The following is a 15,182-nucleotide window of genomic DNA, read 5'->3' as shown; positions in this document are numbered from 1 at the left end:
TTCTCGGTGCCAATATTTACATTGAAAGAAGTCGGCCATGTTTACAGTGATCGGGTTGGTAGGAGATGTTGTTTACGTTTAAATGGTTTGTCCAAAAACCGAAGAACCCAGAATGCATTTCGGCGTTATTTCAGATATCTCGGATTTATTTTACGCGAACAACGTGCAATACCGAGAAGTTGATCAAGCAGACGATTTTCACCGGAGTTCGACGGGAACTTACGAACTTCGTTTGTAAACAAATCGTCCCGTAGAAACCAACATGGCAGATATTAGTATGGGATTTTCCCGTAAGGATTTGTTACGCATGATTTAAGCTAATAAGCGACTCGTTGGTACTAACACGTCATGCATATATGCGAACTATCTTCAGATTAAATAAAAGAGAGACAACTCTAGCGGTAAGTCCCGACGGTTTAAAAAGTAGAGCTTCAATTCGAAAATGTGTTGCATGTGACGTCGAGTATAAACGTTTTCACCTTCGACTTTTCGGAAACAATATTTATCCTTTCAATTAAATTCGCTAGCGAGAATGTTGAATGCCTACAGAATTTGGTTGACAATGAAACGCCCTCATCATAGCATTTTTTACTTCTGGAACTTTAAATATATAAAGACATGGACTAACTAAAACACAAATCAATGTGACACCAATCAGGAACGAACGGAGATTTCTGTAACCAAGATGCGATGCTACCATTCCAAAAATAAGCGATATCCCGTAGATTGATACTTGGATAAGAACCATGCGGACATTTTTCTGCGCTTGTGTATGCCAGGTTAGCCGTTGTAATTCTTGACAGCATGTTCTAATTCTTTTGTGATCTTGAAAAAAAAATAGAATAGTGAAAAGGATATATAATTGAAGATTTATTTTGATCTCAAATATTACAGTAATTTTTGTTATTTCATATCAGCGAGAAATCAGTAATTTCAATTGGATAACACCTTTTCACGTGGTATTATTTAACCTGCAGTATAAACTTTTACCAGTCAATACCATATGGTGATAACGCCGGGTAACGAATTTAGAGTTACATCCCCTTATTAAAACGCATTCTTGATCAAGCAGTTGTCAATATAAATACAATGTATACAGAAACACGATTTGCATGGCATTCTGAAAAAAAATTAGGATATGGTTCCTCAATGAAATAAACATAATAGTTGTTAATATTAGAACTGTATAGTGGAGCTGGCCCTTCTAGAAGGGATCTCGTAGAGCTGGTCCTTCTACTAAAACTTCTTGTAGCACTGGTCCTTCTACTAGAACTGTTCTCGTAGAACTGACCCTCCTACTAGAACAGTTCTTGTAGAGCTGGCCCTTATACTAGAACTGTTCTCGTAGAGCTGGCCCTCCTACTACATCTGTTCTCGTAGCACTGGTCCTTCTACTGGAACTGTTCTCGTAGAGCTGGTCCTTCTATTAGAACTATTCTCGTAGAGCTGGCCCTTCTACTAGAACTGTTCTTGTAGCTCTGGTCCTTCTACTAGAACTGTTCTCGTAGAGATGGCCCTTCTACTACAACTGTTCTCGTAGAGCTGGCCCTTCTACTAGAACTGTTCTTGTAGCTCTGGTCCTTCTACTAGAACTGTTCTCGTAGAGATGGCCCTTTTATTACAACTGTTGTCGTAGAGCTGGCCCTTCTACTAGAACTGTTCTTGTAGCTCTGGTCCTTCTACTAGAACTGTTCTCGTAGAGATGGCCCTTTTATTACAACTGTTGTCGTAGAGCTGGCCCTTCTACTAGAACTGTTCTCGTTGAGGTGGGCCTTCTATTAGAACTGATCTCGTAGAGCTGGTCCTTCTACTAGAGCTGTTCTCGTAGAGTTGGCCCTTCTACATTTTGTATTAGAACTGTTCTCGTAGAGTCGGCCCTTTTATTAGAACTGTTCTCGTAGCACAGGTCCTTCCACCTGACTGTTCTCGTAGAGCTGGCCCTTCTACTAGAACTGTTCTCGTAGCTCTGGTCCTTCTACTAGAACTGTTCTCGTAGAGATGGCCCTTTTATTACAACTGTTGTCGTAGAGCTGGCCCTTCTACTAGAACTGTTCTTGTAGCTCTGGTCCTTCTACTAGAACTGTTCTCGTAGAGATGGCCCTTTTATTACAACTGTTGTCGTAGAGCTGGCCCTTCTACTAGAACTGTTCTCGTTGAGGTGGGCCTTCTATTAGAACTGATCTCGTAGAGCTGGTCCTTCTACTAGAGCTGTTCTCGTAGAGTTGGCCCTTCTACATTTTGTATTAGAACTGTTCTCGTAGAGTCGGCCCTTTTATTAGAACTGTTCTCGTAGCACAGGTCCTTCCACCTGACTGTTCTCGTAGAGCTGGCCCTTCTACTAGAACTGTTCTCGTAGCTCTGGTCCTTCTACTAGAACTGTTCTCGTAGAGATGGCCCTTTTATTACAACTGTTGTCGTAGAGCTGGCCCTTCTACTAGAACTGTTCTTGTAGCTCTGGTCCTTCTACTAGAACTGTTCTCGTAGAGATGGCCCTTTTATTACAACTGTTGTCGTAGAGCTGGCCCTTCTACTAGAACTGTTCTCGTTGAGGTGGGCCTTCTACAGAACTGATCTCGTAGAGCTGGTCCTTCTACTAGAGCTGTTCTCGTAGAGTTGGCCCTTCTACATTTTGTATTAGAACTGTTCTCGTAGAGTCGGCCCTTTTATTAGAACTGTTCTCGTAGCACAGGTCCTTCCACCTGACTGTTCTCGTAGAGCTGGCCCTTCTACTAGAACTGTTCTCGTAGCTCTGGTCCTTCTACTAGAACTGTTCTCGTAGAGATGGCCCTTTTATTACAACTGTTGTCGTAGAGCTGGCCCTTCTACTAGAACTGTTCTCGTTGAGGTGGGCCTTCTATTAGAACTGATCTCGTAGAGCTGGTCCTTCTACTAGAGCTGTTCTCGTAGAGTTGGCCCTTCTACATTTTGTATTAGAACTGTTCTCGTAGAGTCGGCCCTTTTATTAGAACTGTTCTCGTAGCACAGGTCCTTCCACTTGTACTGTTCTCGTAGAGCCGGCTCTTCTACTTGAACTGTTCTCGTAGAGTCAGTTCTTCCACTTAAAATGTTCTCGTACAGCCGGCTTTGTTAGAACTGTCAGAAGAGCTGGTTCTAGTAGCTGAGCTGTTCTCGTAGAGCCGGTTCTGCTAGTAGAACGGTCAGAAGTGCTGTAACGCGTAACGACTAAAATTCTAGTGATTTCTTATATAAGAATAATTAATTTAAAAGAGTGAAGAACCAAATTATTATCACGAGTGCCGAATAACGCCAACATGTAGATTTAACGAGTGTGTGGAATTTGTTCCGCGCACGAGTTAAATCCTCCAGCATTCTTGGCACGAGTGATCATATATTTTGGTTATTCACGATAACCAATTGTTTATCCTATTTATTATATAGATTTTCTTCATAATTTATCGATATTTTCAACAAAAATTAAATTCTGCGATTGGTGGATTGATATCAAAGTTGTGACGTTTTGACGGAGAGTCCGAGAGTGAAATTACCGAATTTATTCCACTGGGAACATCCGATAAAAACACTACTATCTATATAATAAGTGTATTTTCTAGTGTGTTTAGGAAATACCTAATTTGACCATTTATTAAATAGATAGATACCGGAATAGCATCACCTCCTGAATGTCTTCCCTTAAACTATCTTCTTGTAAGGGTCGTCCGACTTTAAAGTCTTTCTTTAATGCCATCATATTTGTGTTTTTTTAACTTTACTTTTGTCCAATTTCCCATTAAATTGCTCATACGATACCTTAGTAAACATTATCTCCTTCGAATCCATTTGCATTTTCACAAATGACAAGGATTAACTACTAGCTTTATTGATTAACATGTATTTTAACTTTGATTATAAAACAACTCATCAGTTAAACTGTTTATATAAATTAAGTATTGAATTTCTAATCAAGTCAAACATTTAATATATGCTTACATGTAGTAAATAAGCGTAAAATTGTCGACTTATTTCAGTAACTACTCGTAATAACTAACAAAATCATGAAATACTTGTATTTACCAAAACAGATTCAGATGAGATCAGATCTAACCTCTCAGGAGATATGTCAGAAGAGCCAGCCCTAGGACTGTTCTAAAGGTGTCATAGAACAGTTCCACAGCCAGCTCTAATGACATGTCTCCTAGCAGAGTCGGCTCTATGAAATGTTCTACTAGTAGAGCCGGCTCTGCTAGAACTATCAGAAGAGTTGGTTCTAGAACTGTCCGAGAACTGTTCTTCTGACAGTTCTAGGTCAGTTTTGTGAGAGGTTAGAACTTGCATGTATCTCAACTCAATTCTTAATAGTAAATAAATTTTAGGAAAAACGAGTAATTCCTAATTATGCCTATTTTCTGTAACATCACACGTACAAACCCACAGAAGATACAATTTAACCAAGAGTTAAATCACTACTATATTTTTGTTTTATGAATTTATGAAAATGTTTAAAACAGTTTTTTTATATGAAAACAACCGCCGAAATCTAAAAGTATTGTGATTATCCACGTGATGATTGGGGACATACTTTGAGTGTTCCTCTTTCGGAGCGATACAATAAAAATATAAGGATATATCACCCAGCTTATTTAGTTACTGAGGTAGTAGTATCTATATACTATCTAGGTACATGTACACTTCTCCAAAGGCTAAGGAGTATAGAAAAAATAACATGTACATGTACATGTACTGTACATGTAACTACAAGTGTTTTCTGGCGTAGATCAAATGGTATGGTCTGATTTAAACTCATTGACTTCTCTGTCTAAGAATCAGGCAAAATACATGCATGCATAAAGATGAAGATTTTATTGCCTTTTCAAGTATTTATACCCCATAACCTCAAGAAATAACCATCAAAGTGTTTTTATCTGATTTCCCGCACTTTTCCCCAATATAAGCAGCCAAAAAATATCTACCTCACAGAACCTCCAAGAATTAAATTAAGTATCTTTTCCGCTATTTTCTGCATGTATGAACACATTTGAGGCAAAAAAGATCAAATTGAGATGAAAGATGTGCGACTCATTTCCGGATACTTTAATGAGATCGTACATATATACCAACCTTTCTCTGCATTCGGTCTTGTCGTTTGATCTTCAAAACCAACAATGACTTCTCCGTGGTTGGTCGATGTTTTACGTGTAGTTTCTTAAATACAATATAAAAAAAAACATAAACGTGGCACAACTCTTACCAAATTGTATTTTTCACGTGGATTTTTCGATTTTTTTCTAATAAAATGGATAATTTCGAAAAGCTCTCTCATTTGTTTCCTTAATACTTTGTATACAAAATCTTAATTATTGAATGGAAGATTTATTTGAAAAAATATCAAAAGCACAACAAGTGACGTAAAACGCAGATAGAATGTAATGAGCGCGCCTGTAATAAAGGAGACTCAATTCTTGTGTACAGGTACATGTATCTATGATATTTGTGTTTTTATTCTCTTATTATTACATTTGTTACATTCATTAATTCATGTCTTTATTTCCTCATAAAGAGATATTATGACAATGCCTTAAACAGTTTAATACGAAATAAAGATCCAGTGTAAGCAGGAAGTCAAAATAAAGAAAAATCAATTATCTGGTCCATGCTCCCAGTTCTTAGTGGAGTCCGAGTTGTTCATTTGCTTTTGTTACTTTGTATGTATTGTTTTTAGTTGTGTTTTCCATATTTGGTCTTTGTCCTTGGATTATTGTCTTTTGATCGTGGTTCCCTTGATTAATCTTACAAAGCACAGCAGGTGTAGTTTTGTGATATTTGCAGTACACCAAATGTTAATCGATTGTTGTTTAAACGGACAACATTTAACTTAAGAGGGCGTTTGATAAAAATCATTCTTTCCATTTGTCTCTTCTTGTCTGTCCTGGATTTAAATAAATAGGCATTATGATACAGAAGAAATTATTCTTACTTAATTTTTCATCATGAGTCGTGGCATGCATTTTCTCAATAGCCAACACATTTCAATAGTTGATCTATAGTTAAAATATAGGGTTTCCGTTTAGCATTTTTGTGTATAAATACCTTCAAGTACGGTTGACTTCTTTTCGATATCTATATTTATTCCTTCAATGTCTATCCCACCTGATATTTCTACTGAAAATATAAAAAAAATTCAAATAAGACATTCCTTGGATGACAATTAGTTTAAATTAATTGAAATGTGATTTACACAAGCTCTATGTCTATAAGGATAATTAAATGGGAAGAGTGAACGACAGTAATATGATCACGAATGACGGAGAACTCTCAGATTAAGGAGGTAGACCTAGCGTAAGGGACACAACTCTTGAAATCAGTGATAATGTTTGTATTATTCAATTTCACCAAAGCATATCAAGCTTCCATTTGAAACAGAATGAAATCAGTCCAAGTTACTTTGATGCTTACATGAGATTGATGTAAAATGCTAATACAAACGTTCCAATGATTTGTAAGAGCTGTGTCTACCTCTTTAAGCCAGCACTTCACAGTTAAGTTTAGTTTCGCACTTTCGGCTAGGATGAAAAATGACACTAATGGAAACCGGTGGTTGCTATAGTGATTAAAAATGAAGAATCTATTGTTGATAAAACATTTTCTGAAAAGGGGACTTTTCAAAGTATTTTGTAATGTTTTATATATTTTCAGTGTTGAAGGGGCTTTTTTTCAATGACAATTTGACTTCATTGTGAAAGTGAAAGCAAGTCAATATTTTACCACGCTAAATTTAATAAGTGGATTCCAAAGTGAAATAGCTCAAAATCTATCCGGTGATGCCCATATGAGGATGGGGTTTTTGAAGGAAAAAGTTTGGACAGTTTCAGGGGATGAAATAAAAATTGAAGATATTTTGCTGGACATTTGATATTTTTAAACCTGCTTTTATGAACTTTTTTGCAAATTTTCGCATATTTTTGCATGGTTTCTATGGTAACCCTATTTGCTGTGGGTAATTTGTTTTTCCAGAAAATTTTTACTGCATCCTGAAGGTCTTGGCTTGAGCTATTTCTAGATATATAGATTTACAGATGCTTGACAATTTTTTAAACTGATAAATGTTATAAAGCATTAGATTACAAGACCAAAATTAGGCAGTTCTACAATACTGTGGAGTGCTGGCTAAACGAGTGCCTAGATCATTGGTGACACCAGTAATTATAATTTGGTTATTCCAATGGATTATTTTCTCCATAATTTATCAATACTTTCAGTAAAAAATTTTAAAATTTTGCGACCGGCTAATTGATATATCTTGTTTAATCCTTTGTCAATATCGTAAGCGACGCTAGGATCGCTAATATATAGACTCATGTCACCAACGACGGATATGCACAATATATAAGTAAACTGCGCTTATAAAGTAAAAAAAAAACAATGATGAGATTATCTTATTTAACAATAGGTCTCAGTATCGTATTAATTATCCCATAGACTTCTTATAGTGAAGTGCATAATTTTAGGATATTAAAAAAATATCTGCAAATTGATTCAATAAAAGTTTCACTTATGTAGCATGTCTAAGGACATTTGAAAAAAATAATTTCCTGCAAAGAAAGTAGGGACAGTCCACGAAGATCGGACAGAAAAGTAGTCTTGAACTATAAATAGCTGTTTTCCCTACTTTCACTTTCGTTTTGCACTCATCAAACCAACCTTTTCAGTGGACAATTTTTATATATTGTTATGTTAGATTTTCTTTAAAAAAAAAGATTTACCATCTTACAGTGTGATGTTTGCTTTATTTTATAAGTCATTGTTCATATCTTTTGACAAAACATTAGTTTGTAGAGAGGAAAAAAAATAACTATATTTTTATAGCCTCCATGTTTTGACGTCCACCCGCTCAGGGATATGCAATGCGATACCGTGTGCATTTCTATCGAAAGACGATACAAGTAATTTGAAAAAAAATATTTTAACGTATTTTTCTTTAAATTTAAATATTGGGACGTGTAAAAGTAAATAAAACAACGTCATATTCGGTCATTCAATCAAAAGATAGAAGACGTCACTCTGATGACCAGGGGTTATATTTGAGGAACTTGCGGAACGAAAATATTACCCGGGATTCCAAGTTAATATCTTGTTATGACGTTTTGGCCGGAGAAAGTCTGAGAGTGATATAACAGATTTTTTTCATAAAGGGAATTATCGATATGAATCACACTTTGAACTTTCTATAAATCACTGTTACCTATATGACAAAATCTGATAACGTCGTTAACTTAACAAAAATTTTGCATTTATGAATGAGCTGTTCGCAGCGTCTGAATTGTGTTTCGAATATCAAACGATGTGCGAAAATTGGAAAACATCAGGTCATCCCTAAATGAAAAAAAAGACGCATGTAAATGGCCCGGTATAGCAGATTTTTTCTCGAAGAAACCGTTCTTTTGTAGAAATAATAAAAAAATATATAATGGCAATTTTGAGAATCAGCAAAATTTTCTCAATTCAACATTTTACGGAAAAAAAGTTTAAACAAGAACGTCTTTCCAATTAATTATTAACAATGTCATGGAAATGGATTTAATATACAAAACATATACTATGTATACCAGATTTATGTTTGTTTCTGTTCGTTATTTTCGAATATAAACCTTTCTCTAATGGAAACCGCTTGTATAAGAAATGTCTATTTGAACTATTTGTCAATAAAGTACATGTAACGATACAATAGAAATAATGACAAACTCAATAGGGTCTGTAAGTCTCGTTCTAGTTTCATTTTCCTTACCGGAATTTCCAATGTAGAACATATTGAAATCCGAAGACCGGTTTGCATTTTATTGTTTACTTCCGGGATATCGAAACACTGTATTACATGTACAATGCCAAATCTTCTGTTTTACGCTTTTCTTAACACTTTTATCATGTGGAAATAGATATTAGTCATTTTTATTGCATTTTTACTCGAAAATGTTTCGCTTTTATATAATTGATCCAACGCTCTGAAGATGACAAATCTCTATGCATTTGAATGGTAGACTGGGACCCTTTCTCGTGAAACCACGGAGTTACATGACGAGACTTACAAACCCTATACGAAGTAAGATTGAGGACCGAATTGGAAAAGGGGACTGAAACCTCACTCAGTACGTAGGTATTTACAATGTTAAACGGTTGAGTTTGTTTCGAATTGAATTGATACATTTATTTAGAATAGTGAATACTGCAAATTTAAAACTTATTAATTTTCGCGGATTCTGTTATCTGTACATATTTGCAAGTATCAATTTTCGCGGTTAAAAAAAAGATTGATGTATTAAAAATCAATTTCGTCGGTACTATTTTTCGCGCTTTTCATTTCGCTGCGAAAATAATACGAATACAGTAGCTTATAAATTTATGAAGTTGGCTACATTTCATCAGGTATATTACTGGTCGAAAGATCATACATGATTTATTTATCTTTTTTTTCATAATGCTTCATAGTATTGAGGTTCACCCAATTTCCTTGTACTTGCTCATTTACTTTTGTTACTTTGTATGTATTATTTTGGTTATTTTATGTTCTTTGTTGTGTACATGTATGTCTGTTTCGATGTCTGGTCTTTGTCCTTGGATTACATTCTTTTGATTTCGGCTAGAATATTTGTTCCCTTGATAACTCATTCTAGATGCAGAAAACAATGGAATGAATAAGCATCTACTTTTCAGGGGGTGTCCACGCAAAAACCAGAAGTGGGTGGCATATGACAAATTTTATTTTTTTTAAAAAAGTTCATCTATGCAAATGCATCCTTCCTCAAAATTGACCCTTTCATTCTGTGCAAAATTTGGTTGCTTTCTTAGGGAACTGTAAAATTATTTTCTGAGCTATCCATTGTCGATCTAAAAACATCTTTTAACTATTGGACATATATTTACATATATAAAACATTGCACTGGAACAAAAAATGCCGTTGAATAAATTTTACCATTGCCATCTATATTATAGAAACTGCTGGGTCCTTCATGGACAGTACTTTAAGGAGGTACACCTAGGGTAAGGAACACAACTTATGAAGTCAGTGATATGTTCGTATCATATTCAGTTTCACCAAAGGCTATCAAACTTTCATTTGACACAGAATGAAATTAATCTAAGTTACTTTGATGCTTACATGACATTGATGCAAAATTATGAATACAAACGTTCCAATGATTTTTAAGAGTTGTGTCCCTTACACTATGTCTACCTAAAGTGTGTTAATAAAGCTACATTATGTACATGTAACTTACACGAAACGTACGAACATGTGACAAACTTTTGAAGTAATAACTTCAGTCTAATTTTTGAGTGAATCGTAGAAGCTTAGACTAACATGATTATATTAAAATTCAGTTGACTTAACATTTAATAGTGTTTTTACCCGTATAAACAACCATTCAGACACACTATCATGATCATACAAATCCACAATGACTAGGATAAAAATGAAAGTAAAAAACGTAGGTGCACGATTTACTATGGTGTTTTAGTAGCAAGATTTTTTCTGGGAATGACCGCAAGCATGGTAACCTAAATGAGGGCGGCTGTGCTTTCAAATACCTAAAAGAATAATGTTTCTGCTTTCCTTCTAAGTACTTGGCGTATAAGAGATGGAAGGATGTAGGTTTACATGTTTTCATGTAGGCTGTTGCTCCTGTAAGCTTTAAAATTAAAATCCGACTTAGCGTATCAGACTAGTAAAGAAAGGATATGTTTAATTGATAAAAATGTTCTTTTTGAAATGAAATGCATGACATGTCTGCCATAGGGTGTAAAACCACATTCATTCAATAAATCTTTCGTTAAAAATATTTGTCACATTTGTAAAAAAAAAACTGAAAACCGTCAATAGGTACATGTATAAATGTAAAAACTTGTTAAAATAAATTATACGTCGTGTCACAAGTTCCAGAAAGCTATATCTATGAAAAAACGTAATTTTCACATATTTGAAAAAAAAATCAAAATATTGTCTTAAGAGACTTGTGATAAAAAAAAATTGTTGAAAAATGATATGAGGAAGGTGAAACCTTAAACGCTCCTGAATAAACATATTAAATTCAAACACTTTTAATAAATTTTTGTTAGACTTTTTTAATTAACTTCCAAAAGGGTAAAATTTGTGGTGATGTACGGATTTATTGCCCTAATGCATTTTCCAAATAATCATGGTCTGAAATATGCATGGACCGAAATGTCCGGCATTTGTCAGGAACCCTGGGTTGTCATGGTCCGAAATGTATTGGGTCGAATCGTCCGGTATCGATCAACAGATTACACCATTTTCGTAAACATTCGGGTGTCGTGATATGACCATACCTATCTTGGAAAAGCTAAGATTCAATTTGTATTTAATCTTTGTTTACGCGACTGGTGTGGTTCTCAATTGTACATATAAAGTATACGCGAATGAAGCTGCCATGATATTATGTTTGTTTGTTTGTTGGGATTTAACGTCCGAGTAGCAATATTTCAGCTATATTCAGACAATGAACATGAAATTGATGATAAAATGAACATGAAATGAAAAAAAAAAGGATGGGTTACAAGGATAATAGGGTCGACAAATTTTGATTGCCACTGGAAAAAGGGAGATGGGCAAGGTCGGGCAATTTAGCCTCCTGTGGCGGAGCGCAAAGGTTCCTACTCCTATCGAATACCACAGCAGGGTTCTTTAACGTGCGAGGAACGTGGCATGATGTTTAAGCTCCCGATTTTACATGCACAAACCGTATAGTGATGTTTTTTTCTCGCTATAAGTATACTTAGCCCGGTTGATAATACAACCATCAACGTTGCGTCACCTTTTTTATTGAATTGGACTTGAGAAAGACGGAATATCCCTAATTTGTGAGAAAAAAAAATAAAAATCATAAACATAATTGATGATGAAAGCACTTATATATACATGAATTTAAACTATGACCTTAGAGTCATTGATGGTCAGGTACTTCTATTTTTTAAGTCTTTTTGAATTTAACTCACAGAAGGTCCGATTTCAGCCTGACAAAAGGAGGTCTGTTGTGTAAATACGGAAGTTTAAGATATTGAACAACTCGCCCTACAGTCAAGTTGTCCCAAATTTATTAGAACCTATGATCACATCTAACTCCAGATAAGTGACATGCATTGTATCTATCGACAAAGTCTCTCCATAGTTTGTAACTCCGTTCTGTACTCTTACAATATCCACATATACTTACTTTCATCAGTTTCACTGGGTCCATATTCTGGACGACTTGAAGCGCTGAAGGTGGTTCTTACCATCATGGGTATGTCCTTGCTATTCACTTTTCTTTGTTTTCTGGGGTCGTTTACATTGCCTGATAGTAACTTTATCTTTTTTAGTGTCCTGTGATAAAATATTGTTGTGGCAACCAGAAAAATCATAATTGGTGTGGATACCATACAAATGTACAAAGGAAAAAGAGAGCCAAACACGGTAATTGCATCACATATTTTTGCTTCATTGTTCTGTGTGTTTGCAAATAATACCACCATGTACACCATAATACTGATCCCAGTACAAACGATGATTTCAAAACGGCGTTTCCCCAGAAAAGAATCTTTAATTTGAAAATTGTGAACAATTGAATATCTGTCCAAACTTATCCAGAAAGTCATCGATGTATTGTAAATCACACCCCATGTAAGAGCAAATAAACTCCCTGAACATACATAAGACATATTGAGAAATATGAAATTGGATGTGGCCAAGGAAACGGAAAGGCCGAGAATGCATAGCGACATGACGAAAATTCCATGGACATTTTTTTTGCCATATCTGAGATAGAAAGCGAACGTTGTTTTGTTGCATAACATTATTATTATCCCACATATAAAAAATAAGGTACTATTAACAGGGAAAACTGAGACCTTCACCTGCCCATGTGTGGTCACGAGTGACTTATTTGTCAAGTTCGCTTGTGTAGTCTCCAATGCCTCCATTTTCTACAAATATCAATAATGTGTAAAATAAAAACCAATTTGTGAAGTAAGATGAAAGAGAGAGTCAATTACCATGTACATGGAGATGTACATGATAATCATAAATGTACCCCTTACATACACCAATGTAAATATATGAACAACAAAGAAAATATAAACAAACATATTGTGTTTATCTTGCATCTCCAACAAAAATGTATATATATATTATTAAAGGGTGTCCATGTTAAATTTAGGCAGATCATATGACCTGGGTGGTACAAGGTAAATATTACCCCACTGACATGTTCGTTCAAGTGTAATGTATATATCATACAATGGATGACTATGAAAATGATTTTAAAGTTTCCTCACCATATTGGAGTTATTACCCTTTTTCAATTAATTTTAATGCTTTCTATGTAAATTTTTTAAACTGTTGAAGTCAATCAAAAACCAACATTCAACTTTGAGAATGGATGTATTTGTGGTATAAAATGGATGAATATTTCTTGAAATAAAATATGTCACGGGTCACCCACCACCATTTTTAGCTCACTTGGCGTCCGTCGTCTTCGTCGTTAACAATTATACAAAACTCTTCTTCTCTGAAACTACTTGACCAATTGAAACCAAACTTGGTATGAATGTTCCTTGGGGTATCCTGTATAGAACTGATGTGGGGATATTTGTTTCGTCGAAAAACATGGCTGCTGTTACTAAAAAAAGAACATAGAGGTCAGACAGTAGTTTTTTTGCATATATTTCCAAACCCTTTAGGTTAAGCTAAATTCTGACATAAGGTAAAAGTGTTCAGCATGATGAGATCTATCGCTGGTCAAATTTTGGTTTTAATCCGTTGTCATGTTGGAGTTATTGCCCTTTTTGAACGATTTTTTTCTATTTTTAATGTTATTTCTTTCAAAAATCTTCTCCTCTGACACTACTTTACCAATTGAAATCCAACTTGGTATGAATGTTCCTTTGTGTATCCTGCATAGAACTGATGTGGGGATTTTTAATCAGTCAAAAAACATGACTGCTGTTACTCATAATAGTACATAGAGAACAGACAGTAGTTTTTCACATATATCTCAATAGCTGAAATGATCATTGAAAGGTGAAAGATGACTTTTTTAACAGTTTTCAGTCAATATCTTGAAAACTATGATAGATTAAAATAAACTTCCAGTTGTTGATCCTTATGATAAGTCATACCAAACACTAATGGAGTCAAAATTGTTGGACAACTTCTTGTTAAATTTATTGCCTTTGAAAAGCAAAATTCAACCAGGTGAGCGAGTCAGGCTCCTGGGAGCCTCTTGTTTTTGCATGGGTACCCTCTTAATACATAAGCAAAAAAAAACATTCCTGGGCCAGGCCTTGGTTTCATAAATAATTTCAAAATGATTCAGTGAGATATCACCGAAACAATTTGATTAGTCAATTTTACGCTGAGGTTGCATTACATTCAATTTTTGTTTGTTTGTTGGGGTTTAACGTCCGAGCAGCAATATTTCAGCTATATTCAGACGATGAACATGAAATTGGTGATAAAATGATGATGAAATGAAAAAGGGATGGGACACAAAGACAATGGGGTCGACAAACTTTGATTGCCACTGGAAACAGGGAGAGGTGGGTAAGGTCGGGCAATTTAGCCTCCATTGGGGTGTGGTATAGGGTATGTGATATATGTTTAGGGTTGTGATATAGGGTATATGATATAATTCTGATGATATGATATAGGGTATGCGATATAGGGTAAACGTCACAAAACCTGGGGCACACATCTAGGCTAGGTTTCTGAGCACTATTTTGTCGCCTTTCACGACAAGCTTAGCGCTGCTGCAGGCCTATTCTTTTAACACACGGACCTGCACGGGGCAAATACATGATATAAGTCTATCATATGTGAAGAACTAGTATGGATACAAATATATATATTGGTAATTAAAACAAACACATACAAAAAATGCAAGTGAAAATTAATGATTCAATTTGATTGTTGTTTTTTAATGCTGTTTCGGCGACTAGGGCCACATCACGGCAAGAACATTTAATGTAAGGAAAAAAGGCAATCACATGGGATACACTCAGGTCGAAGATCACCAACAAGCAAATGGCCATGTGTAGATCTATAATGTCCAATGCGACATCTAGTCATGACCACTTGCTCTTTGCGATTGCCCGATCCGGATTGATGAACACCTAGATCGGGTTTTATGGAATGGAGTTTGTTGTGTTCAAGACCGTCCCATCGTCTGCCACATCTTCA

General features: G+C 35.3%; 1 protein-coding gene across 1 annotated transcript; it reads right to left on the bottom strand.

The window, feature by feature from the left end:
* Positions 1 to 523: 523 nt before the first annotated feature.
* On the bottom strand, positions 524 to 12,664 carry LOC148597401 (uncharacterized). The gene is made up of 4 exons (XM_088563026.1): positions 12,181 to 12,664; positions 6,046 to 6,117; positions 5,077 to 5,160; positions 524 to 825 (listed from the first exon to the last, which is right to left on the bottom strand). Exons 1-4 carry the CDS (start codon positions 12,662 to 12,664, stop codon positions 524 to 526), a joined length of 942 nt encoding a protein of 313 aa, XP_088419152.1.
* Between the last annotated feature and the right edge of the window lie 2,518 nt (positions 12,665 to 15,182).

This window comes from Perna viridis, chromosome 15 (genome assembly GCF_037379345.1).
Source record: "Perna viridis isolate PV_CMFRI_1.1 ecotype Kerala chromosome 15, ASM3737934v1, whole genome shotgun sequence".
Lineage (NCBI taxonomy): Eukaryota > Metazoa > Mollusca > Bivalvia > Mytilida > Mytilidae > Perna > Perna viridis.
This window is presented reverse-complemented; position numbering and strand designations above follow the sequence as displayed.

What these genes read in the sequence shown, in the direction of transcription:
- LOC148597401 (XM_088563026.1), bottom strand. Translation starts at nt 12,664, where the DNA reads ATGTCTTATGTATGTTCAGGGAGTTTATTTGCTCTTACATGGGGTGTG. An exon ending in ACCCAGTGAAACTGATGAAA is followed by an intron (nt 6,118 to 12,180) that starts GTAAGTATATGT and finishes TTATATTTTCAG; the next exon opens with TAGAAATATCAGGTGGGATA. An exon ending in GAAGTCAACCGTACTTGAAG is followed by an intron (nt 5,161 to 6,045) that starts GTATTTATACAC and finishes ATTGTATTTAAG; the next exon opens with AAACTACACGTAAAACATCG.